Source organism: Micropterus salmoides, unplaced genomic scaffold, assembly GCF_014851395.1.
Source record: "Micropterus salmoides isolate LMB-PRFRI ecotype aquatic unplaced genomic scaffold, ASM1485139v1 Ms_hic_scaffold_2059, whole genome shotgun sequence".
NCBI lineage: Eukaryota > Metazoa > Chordata > Actinopteri > Centrarchiformes > Centrarchidae > Micropterus > Micropterus salmoides.
This window is the reverse complement of record NW_024041217.1, coordinates 1-27,696: the sequence shown is the minus strand read 5'-3', so window position 1 is coordinate 27,696 and position 27,696 is coordinate 1. Positions and strand designations below refer to the sequence as shown.

General features: G+C 40.9%; 1 protein-coding gene across 1 annotated transcript; it reads left to right on the top strand.

Annotated features, from left to right (window-relative positions):
- Positions 1-3,886: 3,886 nt before the first annotated feature.
- Positions 3,887-26,171, top strand: LOC119915320 (signal-induced proliferation-associated 1-like protein 1). The gene is given in 10 exon segments (XM_038734860.1): positions 3,887-3,967; positions 12,698-14,286; positions 14,758-14,980; positions 15,330-15,460; positions 17,870-18,058; positions 18,556-18,730; positions 20,545-20,648; positions 20,921-21,078; positions 25,648-25,917; positions 25,919-26,171. Coding segments are annotated over 9 exon segments (2,967 nt in total). The 5' UTR covers positions 3,887-3,967; positions 12,698-12,822.
- Positions 26,172-27,696: the final 1,525 nt, after the last annotated feature.

Sequence of the window (27,696 nt, the reverse complement as noted above, 5' to 3'; positions counted from 1 at the left end):
TACTTATTTGTCATTTCCCCTGCTGTCCATGTATCTGTCTATCCTCCTCTGTCTTCTTGCATAGAAACCACACAAGAGTGAGCTGCTTTCATTTCTCAGTCCTACACACTCCTCTTACTGCAGTGCTATTCCAGCTCACTGTTGCCCACGCAGAGCAGCGCCATTTTGGAAATCTGCAGCTCTTCTCTGATGGCTGCAAACCATGGCTTTCTCTCTGTGGCTAAACAAGTCACCTGTGCATCTCAGCCACTGGATAACAAGACATCCTCATTTACTCTGTGAACTTGTTTCATATGACTGAACAGCTACCATTTGTTATCAATTAAAAGTGAACTTTATATTACAAAATTGAAACCGAGCTAGTGAGACCATGTTGAGATGTACGTGCTGGGAAACATGTAATTATCATCTACATCACTTTTCTCTGCCTGCCTTTCTCCCTCCATCTCTGAACTTTCATGTGCCACTATTATGTGATGCATTAAATGGGTTTTCTGTTCTTTCCCTGTCTATTCTGTTTGCATCTGTTTTCATTTCTTCCAAAAATACCTCACTCTCTCTCTTTAATTAATTTAATTTCTCATTTTACACTGCATATCTTTTTTCCATCCTCTTTTCTCAACGCCCTCTCCTCACTCCCTTTCTCTGTCTCTCTATGGTACATCAGCCCCGAGCCACCATGTTAATTACACCACAGTTCGTTTTCTCTATTATTCACCACTCTGCTAGTTCTGTCACCCTCACTGCTGCTGCTACGTTGCCGGCATTTTGCTAGGGTCTGCAGTGGCTGTTGAAATGAGGAGGGGGCGTGGGCTGGTGCCCAATTCAACAACAAATGGCTGTTTAGCGTCATATGATTGGCACAGATTAGAGGGCTCTTGGTGGTGGTGCGGAGGTGGCTCTTGGAGAGGACCAGGTGGCTTCATTGCTGCTGTCTGAGCACAGCTGACTGAGCCATTTGCCTAGAATGTGTTTTACTATTTTAATGACATTTTACTATATTAAATATAATTAAGTGGATGAAGACAGAAAATGGGTTAGAGTGCTCATATGAAGACAGATTTCACCTGATTCATGGTTTTATTTTTAACAGCGCCACCTGAGGTCAGGCAAGCAGATACAGCCTTGTCAGATAGGGGGGTGAAAGAGTGAATGTGATGAACATGTTTATCAGAGCTTGCAATTGTGCAAAGTTCAAATAACTAGTCTTGACAAATACACTGCTAAATAATCTTTATTAAATTGTAAAATTTCTTTTCAATATCCGATATCTTTGTGCCGCTATGGCAGCGATGCCAAAACTATCAAGTTAGGGCATCACTAAAACACACACACACACACACACACACACACACACACACAGACAGACAGACAGACACACACACACACAATGCAGCTCCTGCCAAATCCTTCTTAGTCTGAGGAGCCTGAAGAGTTTCCTCCAAACATGATGCCTGGAGCTTGGTTTGTTTCAGTATTTTAGGCACGCAAGGAATCGTAAATGGATTGGAAGCTCTCAGATGGGACCCTTGTTCAGTCTGTGTGTGTGTCTTAAGTGCATGTGTGTGTTCTCCACTGTTTACTTATTTATTGTCTTATGGAGACACCCAAGAGTGAACAAGGTGTGACAGCATGCAGTTTGAAAATGTCAGCAAGTGCCAAGGTGTTTCAGAGAAAGAAGCATGCTTGTCAGGCTTGCAATCCAGAGATTCAAATGTCTTTTTCTCCGATTAGCCTATTTAAGATTAAAGACAGGAAGTGTGTTTTGTAGCTTAACACAAGCACTTGTATGTCATGCTCTACTTTCAACAGAAAATACAAACAAACAGCTGCTAAAAAGTTATTCAGGAAGTGCAAAAACAACACGGCAAACTCCATTTAGCACCACAGATTGATCCAAAATCACTACAAATAAAACATGTCCTCAGAAAATTAAGAAGCAAGCATCGAGGCGCACTCACTTCTTGGGCTTGTTATTAATGAGATGCGTCATACCTGCAGTTTTGTTAAAATTAGCCAAGTGCAGCAACAGTTATGGCTTTTTGATATCTGTAAACTTGACCTTAATACCGCTGCAGTCATGCCAAGTATAGTATTGCTTAGGCCGGAACATTATATGAAAGATATTTTATTTGTGAGATAACACAGATACATCACTATTGTCAGTCTGTAAATAACAGCTCAGCCTTTGCGGACAAATCACTCTACCTATCTATCTACCAACCAACCCTCACAAAATCCTCTCTGCTTGCCATAAATAATAAATCAGCCCATCACGAATGCAATTGGCTGTATGGACCTGACTCATCAGAGCTCACTTGACCCAGATACAACTGTCCTGTGTGAATGGTAAAGCCAATGTGATGGTAAAGAGTACACTAGTTCAGTATGGATATGGATCAACAGTACTTGTACAGTAAGCTGTGTTCAATAGTGATTGAACTGGCGTTGCCAAAATAACAGGAACACCTGTCAGTATTATACAAACCAATACAACAACTCTTCAGCAAAAGTATCGTACACTCCACAACTGTATATGACGTATAGACAGTAAATGGATTGGGTTGTGGGACAGGTATCCTTGTTATTGTGTCAAACTGCTGTATACATTTCTTGTGAAAGAATACTTTGTTTGAAATAGTTAATCTATCTACTTAATGTATTTGTTTTCACTTGATAAAGAAATGTAGATGTACAGTGTAACTAGAGAACCTATTGCACCGTGGAGGTACATAGGAGCGTAAAGTGAGTAAAGTGAACCCTAACCCTAGCGGGCATGTTTTTACTATTTTTTTTAACTTAGCTTGTTTCTTATTTCACCGTTTGAATTTTACTTCATTCTCCATCTTAAGTATCTCTCACTTATTGAATTTGCCTCCTTCAGTTCTCTTCACACGCTCAGACTTATGTACCGCCGCTGCAAACACGACAGTGTTCACTGCTTCTTATGCCATTTTTCCATTACCAGTACCAGCTCAACTCGCCTCGACTCTATCCCGTGTCCCGGTTTTTACCAGATGAAAACGCTAGCTGCTCTTCTGAAAACGCCCAGCAGGGAGCGCTAGTGGGCGTTTTTGAGGCGCAGCGTTTTTTCCGCCTGCTTTGGTTGCTACGATACATTTGTTGCAAGTAGTTATACCTAACTTAATTGGATGTAAAAATGTCAACACAGAGTAGAGTACTTCGTCTGGTCCTTGCTCTGTATGGGCCCGTGTCCACCAAAGCGTTTTTTTCTATTTTCAAATCATTGCAATGGGAGCGGTGCGTTTTTTTTGAGACGCTGTGGTTGCTATGATACATAATTTCTGTGGAGGCAATGTGTTGCAAGTATGGTAGCCTACTTAATTTTAGTGAATGTAAAAATGTTACCACAAAGTATCTAGGCCTGCTTGCTCTGGCCTTTGCTCTGCATGAAGAGAAGGCTGAAACATGAGAGCACAGACTGTCAGTACGTGGGTTCATGACATTTTGCGGGCGAGGAAACACCTCGGCGAGTATGCACATTGTTTTGTTCATTATAACCTGTATCAATGTAGGATTCATTCCTGCATGAGTTCTAACTAGGCGTATCTAATAAAGTGAGGGTAATGTATAGTAAAGATGTTTTCTTGGAAAGTATTACCTTTTGTGTTTGTGAAGACAGCATGAAAGATTTCATTGTGATTGGACATAAAATACAGAAGAACAATATACTGCAAAGGAAATCTTAGAAGCACAATCAACACTATATTGTTAAAGAATATGTAATTTGCAGTGACTTCACAAATACGACTACATCATTTGATAGATATTGTTGCATCTTCACTTCTCCTATTTAATAATAATTTTATTTAGCCAAGTGAGGTTGATCCTTGCAACCTTCAACTTTTTTCTTCTTTGTCTTTTTAGGTGCTTTGTGTTTACAAGAGATCCAGACACCCACAGTCAAGGGAGAGATTTTATTTTTTTATTTTTTAAACAAGGCCAGGTAAGAATATTTTTACATTTTTGTGCATATGCCAGTTTTGGTGAAATGTCACAATGAAACAAATACAAGTATCCTTGGAGTCATGAGGAAATGAGTCACAAATATGGAAATGAGATGTTCATATTTGTGACTCCGTGATTAACATCTGTTTGACTAATGACTCAAAATCTGCTGCCAAAATGGAGTTGTGAAGCAGAGTGGTCGTATGGACTGAAAAAGTACACATTTAAGACTTTACAATTAAGGCTATACTTTTGACTGCAGCTCTGTGCAACTCACTGGTGTACAGCAGACAATAGCCCTGACCATTACCTTCTATTGTTTGAGGTATTTGAAATGAAAATGTATGACAATAGCATTGCATATTTCTTTAGAGTCATCATTTAGGATTAAGGGATATCTTTAGGTTCTTAAAAGGGATATTTTGTTATAAAAATGTAAAGATGTTCAAATGTATTTATAAACAAATCCTGTTAGGTACCTGGAACCATAGAAAAAAATATATGTATTCTATTATTATTAAGTGACAGTTACTTTAACACTAACACACCCACACACACAAAGAGAGAGAGAGACTCTCAACACTTGGTCAAATCTCCTCCCACTGCCTCCATTGCCATTCTGTGATAGCTGGGGATAGGGGAGTATGTGCTGTAGAATGCCTTCGCAATTTCACACTCGAGAGAAAAAGACAACACCGGCAGACTTACTTCAGAGCACCCAAAGAGCCCCTTTTTACATTTCACTGAGCGAGAGCAGAGACCCCACCCCACTGCCGAGCTCTGCAGAGGAAGAAGAAACAGCAAAGCACATTTATCTTTCCACACAATTACAATTTCACTTTGAAAGGCTCTGAGCTGAAACTCCAAACACATTGGACTGCCTGCTGCCTGGCAACTTTCAAAGAGTATAATGTTTGATTTATTTTTTTTCCCTCCTTATCTTCCCTCCGTGTCTTGGCCTGCTGTTTCGTCATCTATAATCAGACAAGCTGAGATGAAACGCTAGTTTGGCTTTCAAATGGCTGTGTAGCATTTAAGAGCACTAGGCCACTACTGCTCCATTTTGACACACGGGGGGTTTGAAATACCTGCGTTTCGTTTAAAGTAGTTTGTTTTGGAGATCAAACTCGTTGGTGGAGCAGTCATTGCCGATGTATTTCTGAATTGCAATTACCAGAGCGCATTTGAAACTATATCATTACTACTTTGAAACTTTCTGCATATAGTTTGTATTCAGTGAAGTTTGAATATGAGTGAGTTTTGAAAGTTTGATGCTTTCCCATCTACACTGACAGAAAACCAACTGAAAACTGAGACACTAGTGCTACTGACACTGGGAAAGATGACATGGGTGAGAAAAAAAATAATGTGATTCAACATTCCTCATCATCTGGGTCGTTGTTTTTGTGTATTTGAGTGTGAGACAGAGAAAGAGACACTTGTGGGTGCCATGTGAGTCATCATCTGGATCTTTTCCAATTTTTTTTTTTTTGGCTAAGGCTCTTTGCTTCACCTGCAGTCTTTTCACACATTTGTGAACAGATGCTTGTGTACGCACACACACACACATAGATATATTGCCTTAACGGTCACACCCTTAAGAGAGGACATGCTGTCAAAGTTTGAGTCAGTGTCTGTCTGTTTATTTGTAATTGCTATATTCCCACCTATTCCCTTCTATTGCACAACCAGCAAGGGGGGTCTCTTTTTGAATTTTCTCCATTCTTCTTCCCATTGTTTTCTTTATGTCCAAAGGCTTTTTGGTCCACCCTCTTTGTCTCCCTAGAAAGCCTGGGCTGGGTCTGAAACTATTTCTGTTGTGGGCTTGAGACATTGAGACATTGTATGTGTTGTCAGGATTTACAAAAAACATGACGTGACTCGACTTGACTCGCCAGTCAGTGTGGTAATGTCGTCTGTCTGGGAAAACAGGTGTATAATTGTCAAAGATTTGGCAACATAAAAAACAGTGCAATTGACACTAGCTTAAAGATTTTTTCTTTCTTTCTTGCATTATTTGTTTTCTTTAGTCCCCTGCCCTCCACTACTGGTCTATCTTTGCTAAACACAAGCCTGTAAAAAAAGTTTCTTCAACGACAATAGTGTGATTAATGAATGCAGAACACTAATTCTGTCTGCAATTGTCTAAAAATGCGCACGCACACACAGAACCCTCTGCTTAACATTTCATGCCCTCTCTTTTCAAGAGTCTTTCTATGACTGTTTCTCCTTTCATTGTTCAACCCTCGCCTCTCTCAGTCAGTTAGTTAGAGAGCTTGTCTGCTCTATAAATTTCAGGTGTGTATGACTCACTGTGCACTGGAGCAGATTCATAATCACACAGTGCCCATACTGGCTTCACCTGTGCTGCTTGACAACAACTCAGACTGTAGTAACCACAGACATTTTAGTGAATTAATCCATAAATATTGTCCTTTATTTCTCATCAATGTTTTTGGGAATACTGTATTTTACGGGGTCCCATAGTTTCTTATAATTTCATGAAAGATAAACTGATATGCAACTGCAAATTCATTGCAATGTTTCTGGAAAGTACAGTCTTAATTTGGTTCTAACTATGGGGATAATTGAGACGTGTGCAACTGCTATGACTCAGTTAATTAATTCCTAGAGAAGCCTAGAGTCACTTAGGCAGTGTACGGAAGGTCAGTTGAAAATGCAAAAATTGTCAAATGTGTCTACGGGCAAAAAAAAACTATTCAACACATGAATAATAAATTCACAAAGTATGATATTAACTCAGGTATAATTGGAGCAGTTCTTTCAACGAAATTCCTCCTGAAAATTAACTTGTATGTAATTAGTATAAATGGACATATTTCCAGGAAAATTCCTAGGAAATTATTTATTTTAACATGTAAGGTATTGCATTACCAATACATTTTAAGATAGTTGACACAGCATAGCAAATATGTCAGAAATCTATTTAAGCTGTTATTAAATTTAAAATGATTTTAATTTTTAAAATGTAACAAGAACTTTGTAATGTGTATAACATTTGTTTGAATTTTTATAACGATCGATGGTCCCTTCACAAATACTCACTCTGTTACATGCAAAACCTAATTTCTTTAGTAACTTTTACTACTGATTCTGCTGCTACTATTACAAATATGAATACTAATTATGATGACAACTATAATGATAATAATAAATCTGATTAATTTATTACTTATCTAAAAGTACTGCATTTACAGTGCTTCACAGAAAAGTACAAGTACAAAATAAGTAGTTTCAGTTTATTAAAGGATAGGTTCATCTTAGTAGTCTCATCATCATTCCTCCTGTTCATACTGGATGTGAAGCAATCCTTTCTTAGGGTGACTCCAATGCAAGACAAAATCTGCAGTTGTCCAAAAATGTGTTTTATGAGGCTTCATCAGTCTAGTTAGTCAAATTACATCAGTATCATCCAGAGTTACTGTCTTTTTTGCACAAAATTTCCTCTGTAGAGAATTGGCTGTTAAACCAACCATTAATTACCAGATTTGAATCTGTAATATCTAATATCTATATAGCTGCTTGATAATATACAACAACACTTTAACGTTTTGGTAAGGTCGTACTAATGGTCCACCATTATTGGTAAGATGCAAATAAGTCCCTCTGTTAACACCTTCCATCTGACTGAGTAAGTAGACAACCTCGGTAGCACTTTACCCCACTTTACCTCAGGAATCGACCTCATTTAGACACAGCTAAAGGTTACAGAGTGTCTCAGTGTAATTGGTCCTCTGCGACTGCAGCAGCATGCTACGCCACAATCATTTGTTTCAATTCCCGGTCTCCCAAGCTAACATACAGTATAATCCTCTCCCCTCCCGCTCTCTTCTCTAAAATGTTTCACTCTTTCATGCTAACTCTTTCACTGTTTTTTTGTTCTCTCCAACACTCATTAAAGAGTACTACCTAGTCCTCAGTGGAGAGAAAGAGAAAGGCACTCTGCAGATATTTGGGTTTCGTGAGTGTGATTTCAGAGGCGTCACTGACATAGTGGAGGACAAAGCATTGTTTCTACTTTGACTTCTACTATGATTTACTTTTTAGTTGGTTGCTTATGCCATTTGGGGGAATAAAATATAATTTATGTGTCTTGGTACAAGAAGCCACTTATGATTGGCTCCAAAGTCACTGTCGTCTGTTTGTAATGGTATGCATGTGGTATTGTGATAAGCATGCTGAGTGGGTGTTGAGGATGAGCATGCCACCTGTGCAACAATGGCTGTTATCAGTGAAACAGCCTTTTAGTCTATAAGAGAAGGATGATTGAATAACTTCAGGGTTGTGTTGCTGCCTTGATGTGTAACCCCTGGAGATCCATGCAGTAGTGAAATGGGAGCAAAATTTGTCTGGATGTCTTTGGCATTATGAAAATGAACTGTTCCATCACAATGCTTCACCTGAGGAATCTTTTAGTGCCCAATCCAGCAAGGGAGTTTATTGGACACATTTTGTTGTGCATTTTCAGCTTTTCTTACCTGTGTTTGCATAAATGCTGCTTTTGGGATTGTGCAATGCTTGATCTGTCGTTTTGTGTTTTGCGTATTTGAATCTGTTCGAGAGAGCTTTGAAAAGAGCGGTGAACTACTGGTCTACATTGGGTTGGAGTCAGTTTTGTAAAGATTCCTGATAAAAAGTTTGACGAGCGTAAATTTTTTTGCTGGCAGAAGAAAACCCCTTAGGGAGGTTCATCTATATTCATGTTATTTCAGTTGCACAGTTCATTATCTCTTGAGCGTGAATTGAAATAGTTTAATTATTATACACAGGATGATTGTTTATCTTTGTTTATCACATGACGGCATGTGAGCTTTAAGATAAATTTACAGTATGATTTTTTTAATATAATACCCAAAATATAACTGAAAGGCTTCTTTAGCATATCAAAAATGTTCCTGCAATACATGCCTATGCAGCATGTGTGTCACACATACGCTCCCCAACACCCGGCTGTGAAACAGGAAAGACATGAGTTTATGCCTGTTAGACTTCAAACACTTAAGTGTTTAAAGCCGAACCAAAGCCCAGACTAGGATGTCATGCTGCTCAAACAGACCCATCTGAATAACTTACAAACAGTGTTAAAGTAGAGGACTTAGTTTCGTAAGTGCTGCCCACAAGGCTACAGAATGCTATGACAAAGCAGCTCATACCTTTATTAAAGGGACAGTTCATCCATATCACAAAAACATTTTTACAGGCTTGTAGCATAGAGCCGTACAGATAGTTTTGGTTTTATGATATATTTGTAACATTTCTGACACGACTTCAGAGTATGTGAATGACCGGCTGTTTAGGCTGCTTAAAGCATTAATATTTGAAAAACTCAACAGTTAATGTATTGAGTTTTGAGAAACTGTTCACAGACCTCTCTGTTGGAAGGGAACAAATCGATCGTTGTTTCTCTATGCCACACACACACAACAGCACTCAATGCTTGGCTCGCCTCCTCTCATCGTTCTATGCAGAACATACATGATAGATGGTGTCATAAGAGCAGCGAAACTCTGAATCAGGAGGTGCGTAGCGAGTGTTTGATTGTCCGAGCGGCAGAAAGTGAGCTAACATCTCCCTTCCTCTTCAGGCTGAGCAGGAAAGCTTCTACAGCAGCTACATAGCTGCTATGTAACTTAACATTACTAAGTAATGGAAGCTGTATTTTATTACTGCCTACTCGTCCAATGTTGAGAACATCAGGTACAAAGTTAGACTAAACTGATGTAGCCTGCAGCTCTGTCCTGTACAGATTGATTAAATTATTTTTCAGTCTGAAAAAGTGGTTTTGGAAAAGAAAGGACAGAGGTGACTGGAGGAGCTTTGGTTAGTAAAGCTATTTAGTGATGCAAACTAGTCCTTTTAAGCTGATGAGGAGACGTTTCTTTTTGGATTTTAATGTACAAATAAAATTCACCTCAGAAGGGAGGAGGTTTCTCATGTTGCCTATTTTTTATATTAATGTCTACAGATAAATGTCAGAAGCTGTAAAATGAAGACACAAATGCCGAACATGAACAGTCGTATCTATAATGATTCTGAGGTCATATTAACAGGGTTTTCCTGCCGTTAAGGCTTAGGGGTGATGCCCAAAACATGCTGTGCCATCAATGTAAAATCACTGTGGAGCAACAGAACCAACCAAATTACTTTCTCCAGATCTAAAGGTTGTAGTTCCTCCAGTAGACTGATCTTTGGGTGTTATTTATTATCTGCTTTAGCTTTTCCAACTATTTGTTCAGAGATATGGTGAAAATAATGGGCCAATCTGATGTGAAATTAAATTTTTTTTCATTGGAAAACATATAATCCCCCCCCCCAACACCAACACCAAACAGTCATCTAAAGCTCACATTAAACTGGGAAAACACTGCGGGGAGGCGGGGCGTTTGTCCTGCCCCTGCTGAATACGATCTTCACAATCAATTTGTTGAAAAAGGAAGAAAAACATACTAGCAGCAAGTGAGGACTGAAAACACAACTCTCCGGCGCGGCCGCCAAGCAAAAGTACTTCTTAAACGATGCATCGATGAATCCATGAAATAATCTATAGAAGCTTCAAGTACCAAAATCATCGTAAGCTGCAGCCCTACTACCAACTGAGCTAATCGCACTCACAGAAAATATTGGAATATAAATCGCCAATTGATAATGTTCTGGCCTGCCATGAAATGACTTGAAAAAAAATTTGGCACGATGCCAGACTTATTTGCCGACCCCTGCTGTACACCCTTGACGTGACACATGGAAATGTTGATTTTTGGACTGCTCCAAAAAATTAAGAGAAAACTTAATCATCACAGTGTAACATCAAGTCATTTAAACTTCAGGGATATCAGTCTGACCAGTTAGGAATAATAAGAGATTGTGAATCAGCATCACATGCTTTGGTGCAAATCAAACGGGTGCACTGGAGATGCAACAGAAAGACAACCCCCAAAGAGGGAATGGTTTTGCAGGTGGTGGCCACAGACAATCAGTCTGACTAATTGTTCTCTAGTTTTGCATTGTGCTAGTGTCGTTGTCACTACTGGTAGCTTGAGGCGGTACCTGCAGCCCATTCAGGTTGCACAGGTACTCCAGATCCTCCAGGATGGCACATCCGTATGTGCCGTTGCAAGAAAGTTTACTGTGTCACCCAGCACAGTCTCAAAAGCATGGCAAAGATACCAGGAGATGGGCCGTTACACCAGGAGAGCTGGACAGGGCCATAGAAGAACATCAACCCAACAGCAGGACCAGGATCTGCTCCTTTTTGCAAGAAGGAACACTGCCATAACCGTACAAAATGATCTCCAGCGAGCTGCTGGCGTGCACATTTCTATCTGAACTATCACAAACAGACTAAGCGAGATTGACATCAGAGCCCAACGTCCTCTTGTGGGATCTGTGCTCACAGCCCAGCAACTCGATACGCATTCTCCAGAGAACACCAGAATTGCCAAGTCCGCCATTAGTGTCCCATTCTCTCCACAGATGACTTCTTTTAGCTACTAGGATGAAATCCTCAGAGCCATTGTCAGGTCTTACATTGGTGCAGTGGGCCCTGGGTTCGTCCTTGTGTAGGCAATGCCCTGCCTCATGTAGCCAGAGTGTGTAGGCAATACCAGGATGCCACACACTGGCCCTCATGTTCCCTACACCAAAATCCAATTGAGAACCTCTGGGACGTTATGTATCTGTGTGTCCGACTCCGCCAAGTAGCACCACAGACTGTCCAGGAGCTCACAGATGCCCTTATCCAGGTCTGGGAGGAGATCCCCCCCAGGACACCATCCACCATTTCTTTAGAAGCATGCCCAGATGTTGTCGGCAGATCTTATTCGGTTGGTGATTCGAATTTTACAATGTACAGTAAAGATTTTGAACTATTTTGTTCATCGAGATCTGATGTGTGATTTTAGTGTTACCTTAACTTTTTTTAAGCAGTGTATATATTACATTCATCTCCTGAGCCCTTCAGGGAAAATTCCAAATTGTGTGGGCAGCCAAGGTCTTTAACAGCTAGGTCAAGAATTACAAGTGATGGCAACAAGAATTAAGGCCTTGGTTAGGTATTTAACTGACACTCCAGAATGATTTGCAAATACTCAACAGAAATAAATTCCATGGCTTCCTTAACAGTGCTTCAGCAATTTAGCATTGCACTTTCCTGAATTTGTCTGACTTCTAATAGGTCTAAAAGGTGTTTAAAAATGTCACAATCAATGCAGAAGAGACCTGCGGTACCTCAACATTTATTTCCTGCCATATATGCTCCTACAAGTCCCTGATCCAACTTGATTGCATCTTATTTTGGGGAAAGTATTTTACCATAGCATGCGTCATTCACCATTTGAGTCCTTTCTGCAGGTACAGCATCTCTATAGTTTTTTTTTTTGTTATTAAAAAGTGCGAACTTGGGTTCAAGGTCTTGAACTGATGATCATGTGTAATGAGAATATTGATGCCAGTCTTATTCTGTCTATGGTATATTGTACCTTTTCAGCACTCATTATTATTATTTCTCCTGTTACTATTTTAATTTCTAAAGGTCTAAAGCCATCTTTGCAAGATCTAACAAGCTGTAGGGTAATGGTAAAATTACACACATTTACTTGTAATCACTTCTATTCCTTTTATTAGTGACAATTGATTGAAAATATTTTGTTGGCTATTGAGTATTCAAGTTTGAACCCTATTCATGTATTGTTTTCCTTTGCTCTTTCTGCAGCACCAAATGTGTCCGTAAGACTCGCTCTTCACTTCACTCAGAGGACATTATGATGACCCTAATCTAAACCCTTCAGCAACCTTTCCCTCCCATCTCCCCTCCCCACACCCTTTCCCATCTCTATCATGACCAGTCTGAAGCGTTCTCAGACAGAGCGCTCGGTTGGGGGCTCAGTGCCGGCTACTGATGAGTTCTATACCCGCCGCCTGCGACTGCCCAATGGAGGGGCACCACCACCCCGCAGTGAGAGCGCCCACATCTCCTCCTCCTCCACCACTGGCACCAACCCCGGTGTTCCCAAAATGGGGGTTCGGGCTCGTGTGGCTGATTGGCCCCCAAGGAAAGATGGAGGTGGAGGGGGTGTTTGGCATATCACTGTGGAAACAGACTCACCCAGCTCTACTAACACCACCAGCTCTTCAGGATCAGGAAGTGGTGATAGAGAAAGACTTATAGGAGGAGGAGGAAGTGGTGGAGGAGGCGGCGGAGGAGGAGGAGGTGGTGGTGGTGGTGGAGGAGGAAGTGGTGGTGGTAGTGGTGGTGGTGGTGGTGGAGGAGGAGGGGTGTCAGCCGTCACGGCCCACAGCAATCTGTCAGCCAAGCTGGGCCACCTGATAAGCCCACAGGACTCATCCATGCTTCGCAACATCCACAACACACTAAAAAACAAGATGCAGAGCAAGGGAAAAGACAATCGCTTCCTGTCACCGGATGGCTATCTGGGCTCACCCCGCAAAGGCATGAGGCGCATCCGCCAGCGCAGTAACAGTGACATAACCATCAGTGAGCTGGACGGGGATGGCAATGAGGGCTGGTCCTTCTCTGGGTGGACACCCATGCACCGTGAGTATGGCAGCACTTCATCCATAGATAAACATGGTGTGTCAGGAGAAAGCTTCTTTGACATGCTAAAGGGATACCAGTCGTCTGAAGCACCTGATCAGCGAAGCCCCGCTCCAGAGAGGCTAACAGAGCTACTTACCGTGGCCCCAATAAAACAGGCTGCCCTGGACCTGCCAGATGGACCTTTAGGTCCAGCCAGAGGTAGTCCTGCCAGTCGGCTGAAAGAACGAGAGAAGCACTTGAAGAGGAGGTCAAAGTCAGAGACAGGTGGAGAGTCAATATTCCGTAAGCTGCGCAGCGTGAAGGTGGAGGGTGACACATCGAGGACTGGCTCAGATGTTGAGGATGGGGGGAAAGGGGATGAGAGTGGCCCACCTCCCAAACCCTGGGTGTGTCAAAAAGGATTTTCCCATTTTGATGTCCAGTCTCTTCTTTTCGACCTTAATGAGGCAATTCAAAATCGTCAATCTGGGTCCAAACGCAAAAACACCACTACAGGTGCCTCAGCTGCCGCTGCCGCCTCTGCTTCGGCCACATCCTCTCTATCCTCCAATCAGAGTGGAGTGTATGGGTCACCCTGTGGCTCACAAGAGGAGCTGAGTAAGGAGGGGACAGGAGGAGGACACAGTACTAACCCTGCTTTGGACCCTGGTGATGACAAGAGCAATGACCTGGTGCTCAGCTGCCCTTGTTTCAGGAATGAAATTGGTGGAGAGGGTGAGAGGAACATCTCTCCTGCGAAACAGGTAGGTTTCTGCAAGAATAGGAGGATTAGATCAGAATTAGTAACAGAAATACTTTTTTGATACCCGAGGAGAAATTCTTTTGTCACATTTGCACACTTATCAAGGCATCAGGAATAGAAAATAATAGAAAGTAGGTAGAATAAAGAGTATATAAATATGAGAGTATAAAAAATAAAAAAGATATAATGAAAAATATAAAGGAGTGTGGGTAAAGGTAAATTTTATAAATAATAAATCTTCATCAGGTTGTGTCTCAATTCCTGAAAAGATAACTTTCTAGTGCTCTTCAGTTTAAATCTTGAGACTGCAGACTGCAATATTAATGCCTGAACTTTGAGCCATTTTGAAAACACAACAATTGTAGATTACTTAAAAGTTGGTTACCGCACGTTGAGGATGCACTGAAGATTAAATGTAATAATATGATTGTCAGCTTAATCAATTTACTGTTCCTTACCTTCCGTTCTCCAGCAGGGCAGCATAGGTAGTGGTGGGAGCTCAAGCAATTCTTCTGGCAGTACAGAGGAAGGACCTTTGGATGCCACTCTCACTACTCATTTTACCAACGCCGGTGTAGCTGTGTTGGAGGCCACCAAGGACGGGCCAAGCCAACATGCTGACAGGTCCAAACGATACATTGTGGAACATGTTGACCTCGGCGCCTATTACTACCGAAAGTACTTCTACCTCAGAGGTGAGCAAAATACTACAGTATGGGCTTTTTTAAATTCATAGACTTTTGGTAACTGTTTCTCCACCTCTGGTGTAGAACTTGTCTTTCTGAAATGCAGTTTTCTGTATACTGTAATAATAATAATTTCCAAAAACCTGAGACAAGTTTTTACATGTGGTAATTACAAATACAAGGGCAATTTCTTTCTCAGGTTTTTTACATCCTCCCCACTTTAAACTAAAAGAATTGAGCTTTAAAATAGGCATAGTTGCAAAGCTGTCCTTTATCCCCTTTTTGTCATTTCCTCCTCTCTTTCACATCATCCCTTTCTGTCCATCCCTGCCTCAATGCCATTCCTCCTTACCCCTAGAACACTGGAACTACCTGGGGGTAGATGAGAACCTGGGCCCAGTTGCAGTGAGTCTGAGGAGGGAGAAGTTAGAGGAAAACAAGGAGCATGGTCAGCAGTACAACTACAGGGTCATCTTCAGAACGAGTGAGGTACATTGGAATGGATACGACATATGTTGTGTTTTTATCCTGCCTGATTTGTTGATTATTGTGTTGATTTGAGTATATATGTGTGTATGTATGTATGGGGGGATTTATACACGATAGTTCCGCTTTAATCTTGAGAATCTGCAGAGCTACAGTCTCTATTCATTCAACTTGCACTGTAAATTTCCAGCTAAACTGAGGCTTTTTGAAGAGCCTTTTTTCTGTCTCTCTCGCCTGTCTTGTGAGTTTTGCGTGCACGCCATGCTGGCGACAACTACATGCATGTCGCGGTTCCTCATAGGTCTATTTAAAGTAGCCAGCTATTTAAAAACGAAATAATATTCTTTGTGTGGTTCATCAATGGTGATAAATTACCCGAAAGTCCCGCGAGGTGCGGACAACTCAACACAACACCAATGAAGCTGGGGCTCCGTCTCTTCAGCAAGTGTTCCTCTTACGACACCCCACACACACACGCTACGCCTACACATGCGCACTGACAACCCAGGGTTAGAGTTAAAATTTTGGATTTATTCACGCACTTTAAAAACATTGATTGAAAGTTTTATTCTTTTTAAATGTTTATTTACAGCATTAAATGTTGAAATGTATATTGTAATAGGCTGTATATTAACTTATTGGGAGAAAACTGGTAGTTCTATGTAAAATCAGACGTTGAGCACCCCCATATCGCCAAAATGGCATGATCGTCATTTCACTGCGAAGCTTCGACAGTATATTGACAGTCGAATCAGGCTCAGTCCATCGCAGCATCGAATCTTCAACTTTTGGGGGTCAGCCCTAATATATTGTATGTGTGGTATGTTTTAATTGTATTTCTCCATTCACCAGGATCAGCTGTATTTGTAGCAATGAATGTTCATGTTCACAAATGTGTGAATATTTAGTACAATCTGTACTGAGTTACTGAGAAGCTCTTCTGTGTTAAAATTGTGTAGATATGGCTCAAGACCTTAAAATGCCTCCGCCTCCATTCCTTAACACCACCTCAACTTATTGCATGTTTGATTTAATTTGTAATGTATTCTCGCAGTTGTTTATTCACAAAGCTCAATCTGCAGCTAGCAGTGATTGGAAATCTTTGCGAATCACTCTAGCTTTGCTGCCATCTCCTCCTATAGTCACACTAGAGCAAGAGATCCATGTCCTCATTCTCTGAGCTGAACGCCCACCTACCATCTTTGTCAGCCTTCATCTGTGAAGAACGGAGCTGTGCCATTTTGCAGCTAAATGAGACTAAAATAGCGCCCAAGGTATTTGAGTAGAGGAGGAAAAGCATTGCTCTCGTATTGAAGCGCACATGAGTAATAGCCCTTCCAATCACTTGGGATGACGCACGACCCACTGTGCTGTGTTTTCTTATATTTTCTTCCCTCTTCCCTCTCTAATGGCTATTTTCAGAGCAAGGAGCTGGGAAGGTATAGGTGTATATATGTGTGTGTCTGTGTAGGAGTGAGTGAGTGGGATGCACTGATATTGAAAAGGTCCAGTGTCCACTAAGAACAGCTATTGTCCTCTCTTCAGTGACAGTGGTCCTTTTCAGTTTGTTTAACCTTAAGGGTGTTTGCACCAACATTGGACCCACTGAACACGATCGGAAGACACATAAACACAAAACATAGAAGTAATTCTTAAGAGCCATGGTACCACAGCAGATATCCAGCTGTGTTTATTTGTTCATGATAGATATTCAGGTCCCGGTCCTTCTACAGTACTCCTGATTTATTCATGGCTGTCCTCCTCTAGTTTGTTTTAGCCTGAAGAGTCCTTATAGTGGAACGCGGAGCAGCAAAACCTACATGCTGTTTTTCTCTCGTTTAGCCAGACCGTTCTCCTCACTTTGTTTTCCCTGCACTAGCAGAGTCTGAATTTTGTAGAAAAAGGATAGATTTTATGAGCGACCGTGAGCCCATGATGCAGCGATGGCCATGATTATCCTTTAAAAAGAGCCCTGCTGGAAATTGGATTTAATTGCACAGGGTGGTAGGCCTCATCACAGGCTTTCTTGCAGTTTTCCAAACATAGACATAATGGTGTTCTGCTGATGGCTGGACAGCTAGTTTTGCTTTTGTTGTTGCCAGTTATAGGAGGATTTTGAAAGAACTAACACATTGCACGCAGAAAGGGAGGGACCCAACCAAAAATGTTCAAAACCGTTGACCACCACCAACCACTGACCCTGAGAAATCAAGTATTTTATACCCCACTGACCAATGGAGAAACATTTATTTCATGTATTTAAGTTGGTATGTAAATCATTTCTAGTTTCACAGCAGATTACTGTGTTTGGTTGGTTTGGTGTTCTTATCCAAACTCAAAATATCAGTGCTTGTCCTGATCTTTGCATTTCTTTTTTTCTTTTTCTCCTCCATCTGGTTGTGCTGTCTCCAGCTAAATACCCTGAGGGGCTCCATCCTGGAAGATGCAGTACCTTCCACATCCAAGCATGGTCTAGCTCGAGGCCTGCCCCTCAAAGAGGTGCTGGAGTACCTGGTACCTGAGCTAAATGTCCACTGCCTGCGCCTGGCACTCAATACACCTAAGGTCACTGAGCAGCTGATGAAGCTGGATGAACAGGGGGTAAGACAGCACAGTGAGGCAATTGAGTTGGGCTGGGTGACTTTGATTAATCCTTGATTCCTCCCCTGATTGTTCATATTGGACAATTTTTATATTTTTTTTTTACTGCTGTCCATGATCCATTCAGCATAATTTTTAACTAAAGACATGAGTTTCCCAGACATTCTGTACTATGCACAGCAAATAATTTTCATTTTGTGTTTTATGAATCATTTTATGTGTAGGTGTTTATTTTTTTCAAAGGAGGATGTCTCATTGTGGAGCTGAATTATTTATTATTAATTTAATTTTTTATTTTTGCTTCTTGAAATCAGCAAAAGCTGAACCTCTGAAATGTCAACATTATTTCTCTGGATTATGGCATCTGTAACACGGCAGAAGCACCCAGTGTGGTTATTCTTAAAATGCCAATATGAGCTAACCCTAAAATGTCAACATGGTTACTCTGACACTTGTGTCTTGCCTTCTCATTGCAACAATCTCGGTTCTCTCCACAGTTGAGTTTCCAGCGGAAAGTGGGGGTGATGTACTGCATGGCAGGCCAGAGTAGTGAGGAGGAAATGTACAACAATGAATCAGCTGGTCCTGCACTTGAGGAGTTCCTTCATCTGCTGGGGGAGAGGGTTCGACTCAAAGGCTTCACCAAGTACCGGGCCCAGCTGGACACCAAGAGTATGTGTATTCACAGAAACTACAAGTTGTCCTACAAGTACAGTGGAAAAAAACTTCAGATGGTGTTACACTGACACTGAAACTAATACATAGTCCACAGCAGCAGGGTAAAAATTGTCATTGATTAGAGGAGTCTTGTGTTCACTTGCCTGGCAAGCATTTGATGGATGGTAGCATGCATGATGTGGTCAAGCCCTCTGACATGTTCATGTTCATGCATGTTCAATGCATGGACATGCAATTTGATATTCATATTAATTGGTAATTGTTTGGGACTGATATCAGAAAGATCTTACTGTAATATGTAAAGATGATATGTAAAAGTATTATGTGACCAGCATGAGAAGATTTGGCAGCATGTTACAGCAGCGAATAGTATCAGCCCAGAGCGCCACTCCCTTTCTGACCACCCTCTTTATGGAGAACATATGGCTTCTGAAGTCAAAGACTCCCTCATAATTGGTGTTGTTTAGACACAGATTTAGATCTCATCCTAATGGTTGAAGCCACTGTGAGTAAAGCAGGTAAATGGGTCATCCCGTCTTGTGTGCAAAGAGCAGACCATATATACACTTCCACACAGTCTGCAGTACTACTTATTTCTCAGATAATCTAAAATCACTTTTAACATTAGGATAAGGACATGCAATGTGAGGACTAAAATGAAACCCTAGACTGAAATTAATTATGTAAGGACAAAGAATAAAGAATTGGCTTTATTTTCACTACTTGGGGCGGCTGTACCTCAGTCTGCCTCTGGCTTCCTTTCAGTGAATCTTCTGTTTCCTCTCTATGCACTGCCTCCAAACACAAAAGTTCCTGTAATTTCAGACATGTGACATATGGCCTTTGGTGTCAGATCATTCTGTTGGGGAAACTGACCCACTTCTTCTCTCCTTTGACCTGACCACCTCTGCTTTCTCTATAGACAAGATTGATGTCTACATGACATCTGCTTTCTAAGCCTGTGTTTGATATTTAATTCCATACTATCCTTAGATCAATGAAGTCATCCACCATAATGCTACGGGAGACAAAAACTCTGCCATTCACTTTTTGCAGGACATCTTATACAACCTTCAGTATCCTCTATTAAATTAAATACAGCCATGCAAAGCTCTCCCTATAGAAAGAGTGTAATTAATTGAGGTAATCTAGCTTTGTTAAGTATGCCCTTTTAAACACGTTGTGACAGTTTTGTTCTCTGAATAGAGCACATCGATTGACTGTGGAGGTGGTTATTAACATGCAGTGGCTCTCTATGGCCAAAGCCCATTAAGAGCTCAGGGAACATTGGGTCATCTCCTAAGCATTCCAGCAGTGGAAAATGGGGAACTAAAGATGATGTTTGGTATTGTTCATAAAATGCTCTTTATAATTGAGGGAATTAATAAATACTGTATATTTTGAATTAGAAAAACATTCAGTTACTGCTGTCTCTGTCAGTATTCCCGGACTATGTTATACACACTTCTCTATATCTAATAGCAATAGTTGTTTATGGAAATAGATGCTTAGGGTTATAAAATGTCTAGGTAGGAAGATTTAAGTTTAAATAATATTTATAGTTTTTTTTTTTTCAAATTTTGTGTCAGATGTCAGGCATAAAACTAAACTAAATAATAGGTATTGTGAAGCTACAGTTATAAAATGCTTTCATGCATCAATATTCTTACCAAGAATTCGTACTTGAGAATAAAAATGCCAAAGTGGCCAAAGATCGGGTCCTATTGAAGGACTGTGTTATAATGAAAACTATTGTAGTTTTTTATCCTAAGCATGTTCAATTCACATGTAATTGTATCCCCCTTCAGCTGACTCGACGGGCACCCACTCCATGTATACAACTTACAAGGATTATGAGATCATGTTCCATGTGTCTACCATGCTGCCCTACACACCCAACAATAAGCAACAGGTAAGTTTATTATGGGGCGTTCAGTTCCAACACATTGAAGTGTTTATGTCTACAAGCAAGTTGCAGCTTTTTAGTTATAAAAAAAGGTAAGAGTTTACATTATCAAATGGTCATTTCACTCATTTTGCACTTTAAGTACTAATTATGTAGACATAATGCAATAGAAAATTATTAAACTCACTTGACGCTCTAAGCTTTATTTTCTAGGTATCTAATTTATTACAACTCGGGATCTAACGCTAGTTTCTCCTACTGTCTTTCTGCTTTTCCAGTTACTGCGGAAGCGGCATATTGGGAATGATATCATCACGATTGTGTTCCAGGAACCCGGGGCACTCCCCTTCACCCCCAAAAACATTCGCTCACACTTCCAGCATGTCTTTGTGATTGTGCGAGCTCATAACCCATGTTCCGAGAACAGCTCCTACAGGTATATCTTTTTTCTTCAAGAAAGTGTTGTATTATGGGTTGTTTGTCGCCCCAGACAGAGTTCTCAAAAGTGTCAAGTCAGTCTTATTTAACCTACTTATTGGTTCAGGGGAATATCTGTTGGCTTATATTACATGAAAGATATGCAGTGTGCCGGACATTGTGGTAGATGGTGATCTTAAAAAGCCAATACTTCAGTCCACAAGTTTGGCAGGAGATTGTGTGAGTATTTGACTGAAAAACAGAATGAAGAAATGCCTATTACCAGAACAGCTGGAGGCTTTGGAAGTCACTAAACAGCTGAATTTAGTGGTCTTATTTTTTTGTGAGGTGTTAAAATGGAATTAGAAAGCCAAGTAGAGTAGTAGATCATTTTATGGTATTTTAATTACCAGCATTGTTACCAGTGTTTTGAATGGTTTATCCAAACAAATTGTTGTACAATAGTGATCATTTTATAATTTGTCATCTCATACTAAAGCCAATGCAGTAGATGCATTTTGAAAAAGTCTGCATAGATATTGTGGCCTTTTTAAAAAATGCATTGTTGCATGTTTTACCAAAAGTATGCCCCGTTACTTTTCCTCATGAATCACTTTCCATCACTGTGGAAACAATGAGGCTCTTATCTGTTGACTTAACGTACATCTCTCATTGCCTTTGGCTAGGCTGTGAGTGTTGAGAGCCCTCTCTACAGCTCACAATTTATTACCATATTGTCAGAGATGCGTTATATGAAATACAAAGTGCCAGTCATTTTTAAGAAATAATGAACTTTCTGCCTTTCCTCTATTTTTAGTTAGTTAAAGCTATGGACATTTCATTCTCTGTTTATTCCCGCCTCTCTTTCTTATCTAGTCTTCTGTCATTGTCTCTTATCTTGCTCTCTATGACTCCTCCTCCCTCTGCCACTAATGGCTGTTTTAATTGCTGTCTGAGCACATTGTGTGAGGTGTTAATTGTCCCTCATGGGGTACTTCGTTACTGAGCAACAATGCACACACGAACAAAGAGCCCAGCAATAGAGTGAATTTAGAGCAAATAACGTTTACATACAATTCCTTCATTTGTGAATCAAGTTTCTGAAGTGAAAACTAATTTCACACACACACTAGAGGTGAAACATCAGGTTCCAGAAGTAAATTATGATTCATAGACATCACAGGGAATTTGACTGTATCATAATGTTTTAAGTAAGGATGCTTTGAAGCTTTGCTTCCTCCAGGTTCCAGAGGACTTTCACATACACACAGTGCAGGGAAATATAGCACACTTCATTATTCTGTTTGCTATAGCATAGCTCTGTCCTCTAAAGCAGTAGTTCCTAAACTTTTTTGTGACCTAAACTCATGTATACCAGAGATAAGAGAGCCACATCACACACATACAGTATAATGCTGGGACACGCAATGTCACAGTGAATGTGCTATCGGACACTGATGGAAATCTGTCTTCCACACCAGAGCCAAAACCTGTCCGTTAGTAAGCCAAGAAGTGTCCAGTGTGATTTTTGTTCAGTTGGTTGGCTCAGATTTAGTCATCTCAGACTTATTCAAAGATATAGCAGCACTGCGAGAGAGATACTGTACGTTTGACCAAAAATGATGGTGCTTTTTCCTGAAGGAATATATTGGCATTGTGTTGTTATCAACAAATACTTAACACATGTTGAAAAGTAAATGTCAAGATTCATTTTCCAGAAAAAGCAATGCAATAATTCACAAAAGACTTCAGGGCTGAGTTCCGCAGTTATGAGACTAATACTAGACTAGACAAACGCGCATCACACAGTATGAGGTAATAGTGACTGTATGACTGAGGGTGTGAAAAAGAACTCGCTTCATTACACGGTTTGATTTTAGTCAGATTATTCATTTTGTGTTATGACCATCCAAAACGTAAATAATATCTTTCAGATTAGAATACACAGCATATATTTTCCTGAATTAATTCCCTAATCTTTTACTTCTGTTCTGATGTCTAGAGCACGTATTTCATGTGCTCTACCAAAAAAGCCACTACTCAAACCTTTATACTGCTTTAATGACTAGTTGTCACAAGTAGACAAAAATATGTTAAATGTACCTTCTCCACATCCACACACACTCATACAGTACACCTCTGAGCCACCCACCCCAATAGGTATTGACATGTTCTTTTTCTTGCCCTGGCTCAGTGGGCAGCAGGTCGTGGATACTGGAAGAGCAGAGCTACCCACACACTGGATATTTATAAAACCACAAATCACTGAAACCACAGGAATGTGCTCTTTCATTTCTACTGCCAAACCTCCTGCCATGCGGATCACACAGCAGCCACATAGCCCAGCAATTCTTATAGCACAACATTCTCCTTTCCCTCTCTCTTTCTGGCTCTCTCACCCTCTTTTCTCATTCGATCTCTCTCTTTTTTTTTTTTTCTCATTCAGTTTTTTATGCTCTGTCTTGTTCTCTGGCTTGTATACCTCTACATCTACCTCACTCCATCACTTCTCTGTCCTGCATGAGTCACAGGTCTTTGGTTGACTGACTCACAGGTGTTTGAGATCAGTCCAAGTGCTTTTAGAGCTCCACTTTAATGTATTGAGTGATGTTTGTAGTGATGGAGAAGAATAGGAATAAAAGGTCACGTTTTATTTTAGTCATTGTTCAGCCTGCTTATAACCACTTTAGCTGCTCCTCTCTGAAATACCCTGCATGATTAATTTTTCATGCACAGAAAAGCAGATGAATATTGATTTGAGATTGTCATTTTCTTTATGTATGGGATGTCAGTTTAAAAATGCTAATTTGTATATGCTAGTAACAAGAAGCAAGTAAAAAGAATGATGCAAGGTGATTGCTAGCTAAAAGGACAATTATGGATTATTTTTTAATCTTTGTTTTATTGACATCATGCCAATAGATTATTTTCAAAATGTTATTTACTATACTTTGATGTAGTATTCTCTACTGTCCAATGCAGTTTAACTAGACCAGTGATGATAAGGTGAACTAAAAGCACCAAACATGATTGCATGCTGCAATGACACCTGCTTATATCTGATTTTCAAATTATCAATAGTCTTAAACTTCATTGCAGTATGTTGCCAAATTAAGTAGCATTTTAAGCTGGCATTTACTGTTTTATGGGGCACTTGGGTTAGTAAACAGGGAGTTTATGTTAGTATGTTGTATGACCTTCCACCTACACACATTACCTTCTTCCTTACATCGTTTTTTAGAGTTTGTTACACATTACCATGTGGGAAATGCAAGCACCATTTTCACATACTAGCAACTACTGAGGGTATTCCCAGTAGTTATTTATCAACACTGTGCCATAAAAGGCTGTGTGTTCACTCCAAGGTAATTTTAAACAGAAAAAAAGTTTCTTCTCTTACCACTGTCTGTCACAAAGAAAGAAAGGTGGGAAATGAGGTGTCAACAATTTGACTGTTAGTATAATTGAACACCATGTGTGTCCGGTGAGGACTGGGTGTCTCTGAAGTATGTTTAGACTTATGTGGGTGGCATATTGACTTAAGTTGCTTATTAGACAAAGTGATTAATCCTGGTGTCAACATGTGTGCTGATGCATGTCAGCAGGGAGGCATGTGGGATGAGTGCTCTGACTTACAGTGCTGCTCTTGTCAGCTGGTAATTATCGCCTGAGAGAGGATCTGTGATTGAGCTCATCTGGTCAAGAAGAGATTGAGACAAGGACAGGTGACTGGTGTACAGATGTAGTGCTTTTCTTTGGTCATATAAAAGGCCATTTCAGAGCACTAGTACCCTTTTTTTTTTGTCAGCCACTTCAGACTGAGACATTCAACAGATCAGTTTGAAAGTCTGGTTGTCTCACATAACAGGAAAAAAATGCAGGTTTTTTTTCTAGTAAGCAGTAACTCCTTTCAGAGTCTCTCACACAGTCCTCCTTTCTGGGCCACATTTTCCTTTTCCTTCACTCTGTGTTTTCTGGGGCTTTGGGAAGGAGATTTGGAATAGCACTCTCCCCTCATCCTCTTCGTTGACTCTCCTTCCTCTCCATGGCTGCTCTGCTGAGTTCCTGACATACCAGACAGGGTAAACGGCCTCAGATGGCCAGGGACTTAATGAAAGGAAAAAGGGGATGAGGAGAAGGGGAGTTGCAGAGCAAGGAAAACTGGGAGGTATAGGACATGTAAATGAAGTGCATGCTGGAGTGTTGGGACAAGGAAAGCCACACAACAGCAGATTTGTTAATACTTAATACAGCCTTTAGACAGATGAATCACTGTAGACAGCTAATTTGAAGTCAAGAATGTGAGGTTTTCTTTGGTCCCATACTTGAGTGGGCAAACAGTATGAGGCTTTATATCAAACATAAACTCAGGCTCAGGCAGCACCATTTTTTAATTTTAAATCTTTGATTTACTGTGTAATAAAACACTGACTTTAAGCCACAGGATCTTTGATGTCTTAACAAAATACCCACCCTAATTTGTTGGTCAATACTGGAATAACAGATTTTTAACCACCATTTGTTCTCTCTCTCACTTTCCTTTCTGTCCCCTCTTTCCTCTTGTTCGCGTCTGCTCCTCTCCCTGTAGTGTGGCGGTCACTCGTTCCAAAGATGTGCCCTCTTTCGGCCCCCCTATCCCAGAGGGCGTGACCTTTCCCAAGTCCTCTGTGTTCCGGGACTTCCTGCTGGCCAAGGTCATCAATGCAGAAAATGCTGCCCACAAGTCACACAAGTTCCGAGCCATGGCCACCCGAACACGGCAGGAGTACCTGCGCGACCTGGCCGAGCGCCACACCACCAGCACACCCATCGACCCCTCGGGAAAGTTTCCTTTCATCTCACTGGCCCACAAAAAAAAGAGAGAGCCGTCCGTATGGAGCGGCGGAGCTGCGCAGCCTGGGGGCGGTGACCTGGCCGGTCCATGCTGAGGATCACGGGACTGGAGGGGAACTGGAGGCCCTTCTGGCCATCTCCAATGACTTTCTCATCCTGTTGGACCAGGAGGCCAAGGCCGTGGTGTTCAACTGTGCCACTAAGGATGTGATTGGCTGGACACTGAGCAGCCCTGCGTCTTTGCGGATTTTCTATGAGCGGGAGAAAGTGTGTCTCTGAGGAGTATCAGTAATAACACTGAGGATTTCAAGGAGGTGGTCAAACGTCTAGAGGTTAGAAGACACGCACACACAAAACATTACAAAATGTCACATTACAAAACTTTGTTTGTGTGCTCATCATTATGCTTAGATCCGTTATTTGTTTATTAAGTAATTGTGGTTTCCTATGTTTTTACAATTATATCATTGTCAATCAAGTATGTCATTGACATTTGTTGGTTATCCTCCCTTTGCTGTCGTGGGCATGGCATCTACACATTCAAAGTCAAATTAGGTCAGTTGGTGTAGAGTTTATTTGCCAAGATAACTGACATACAGTAATGTAGTTTGTCAGTGTCAATAGAATGATTCCCCCCCGTAACCAAATGGGTGGCACTTTTCATGCTGCACAGTGAACCAGGCTCACTCCATGTGGTGTTGGGAGCCACAGAATGGCTGGGCTAACAAACCTTCATTCATGTGAGCAGACAAGTACTGAGAAACCAAATCAATGGACTAAAATGCTGTAGGCTGCCATTGATCATTACCTGACCCACTCACAGTCTCTCCTACTATTTACTGTTGGCTGTCAGTCTGCCAGGATGACAACATTTTTGTGTCTACTTGCCAAAGCTGCTGTCTCATTACTGGTCTCAGCTTATTGAGAGAGTTTCAGAAACACCTCTGGACAAGATACTCCTAATGGCTTGTACACCTACTCATACAGTGAAGTGGTGCTAGCTCTTCCTTAGCTGTTTCCATGGAAACTGGTTAGAAAAAAGGTGTTTTCTTATGTAATCAGCAGTACTTTAGAATACATTCATTTCCCCAGCCTCTCCCTACCTTCAAACTGCGTGTGTGTGTTTGATGGTTTTTGTCATGTATTTATGTAACCTGGATTGAGTCCACCGTCTTTGATATGCACACATGCATACAAACACATTTGAACACACACACACACACACCGTTATTTGGCTCTGGACTCAGAAATGTATCACTTTCATGTTGCATTTTATTCATCTGCTGTTAATCTTCAATCATTTGAACTACCTCTGTGCCAGAGAGAGGAAGGGAAGTGGCCTTGGGCCACTTGCTTTTTGGAACTCGTCTCTCTTTCTCTCTTCCTCTCTGTATCTTTTTTTGCTCTTGTTTTCTCCTTTTCGTTCTCTTTTTTTCTTGTACTCTCATCCTCTCCCACGCACACATTCAGAAACATCAGAGGGCATCATAATAATTCCTATCAGGTGCCAGTCTGCAGCATGATTATTCACGCTTCCCTGTGAGTTTGAATTCTATAAAGTTGTTCAGAAAGAGAAATGCAAGGTGCCTTGAAACCACCGGGCATGCCACTAGAGAGAGAGAGGGAGGGATTGAGACTGACCACAATAAAAAAAAATAAAAATAAAAAAGCACTCTTGAATGAGAATTGATTTTACCGGATCCTTTGTCAACTCATTGGTTACCTTTGCAATGTGACAGGTGATCAAGGCTGTCCAATTTTTCTACTTCATTCACTGTGAAAGAGAAGCGTGGACACTTTACAG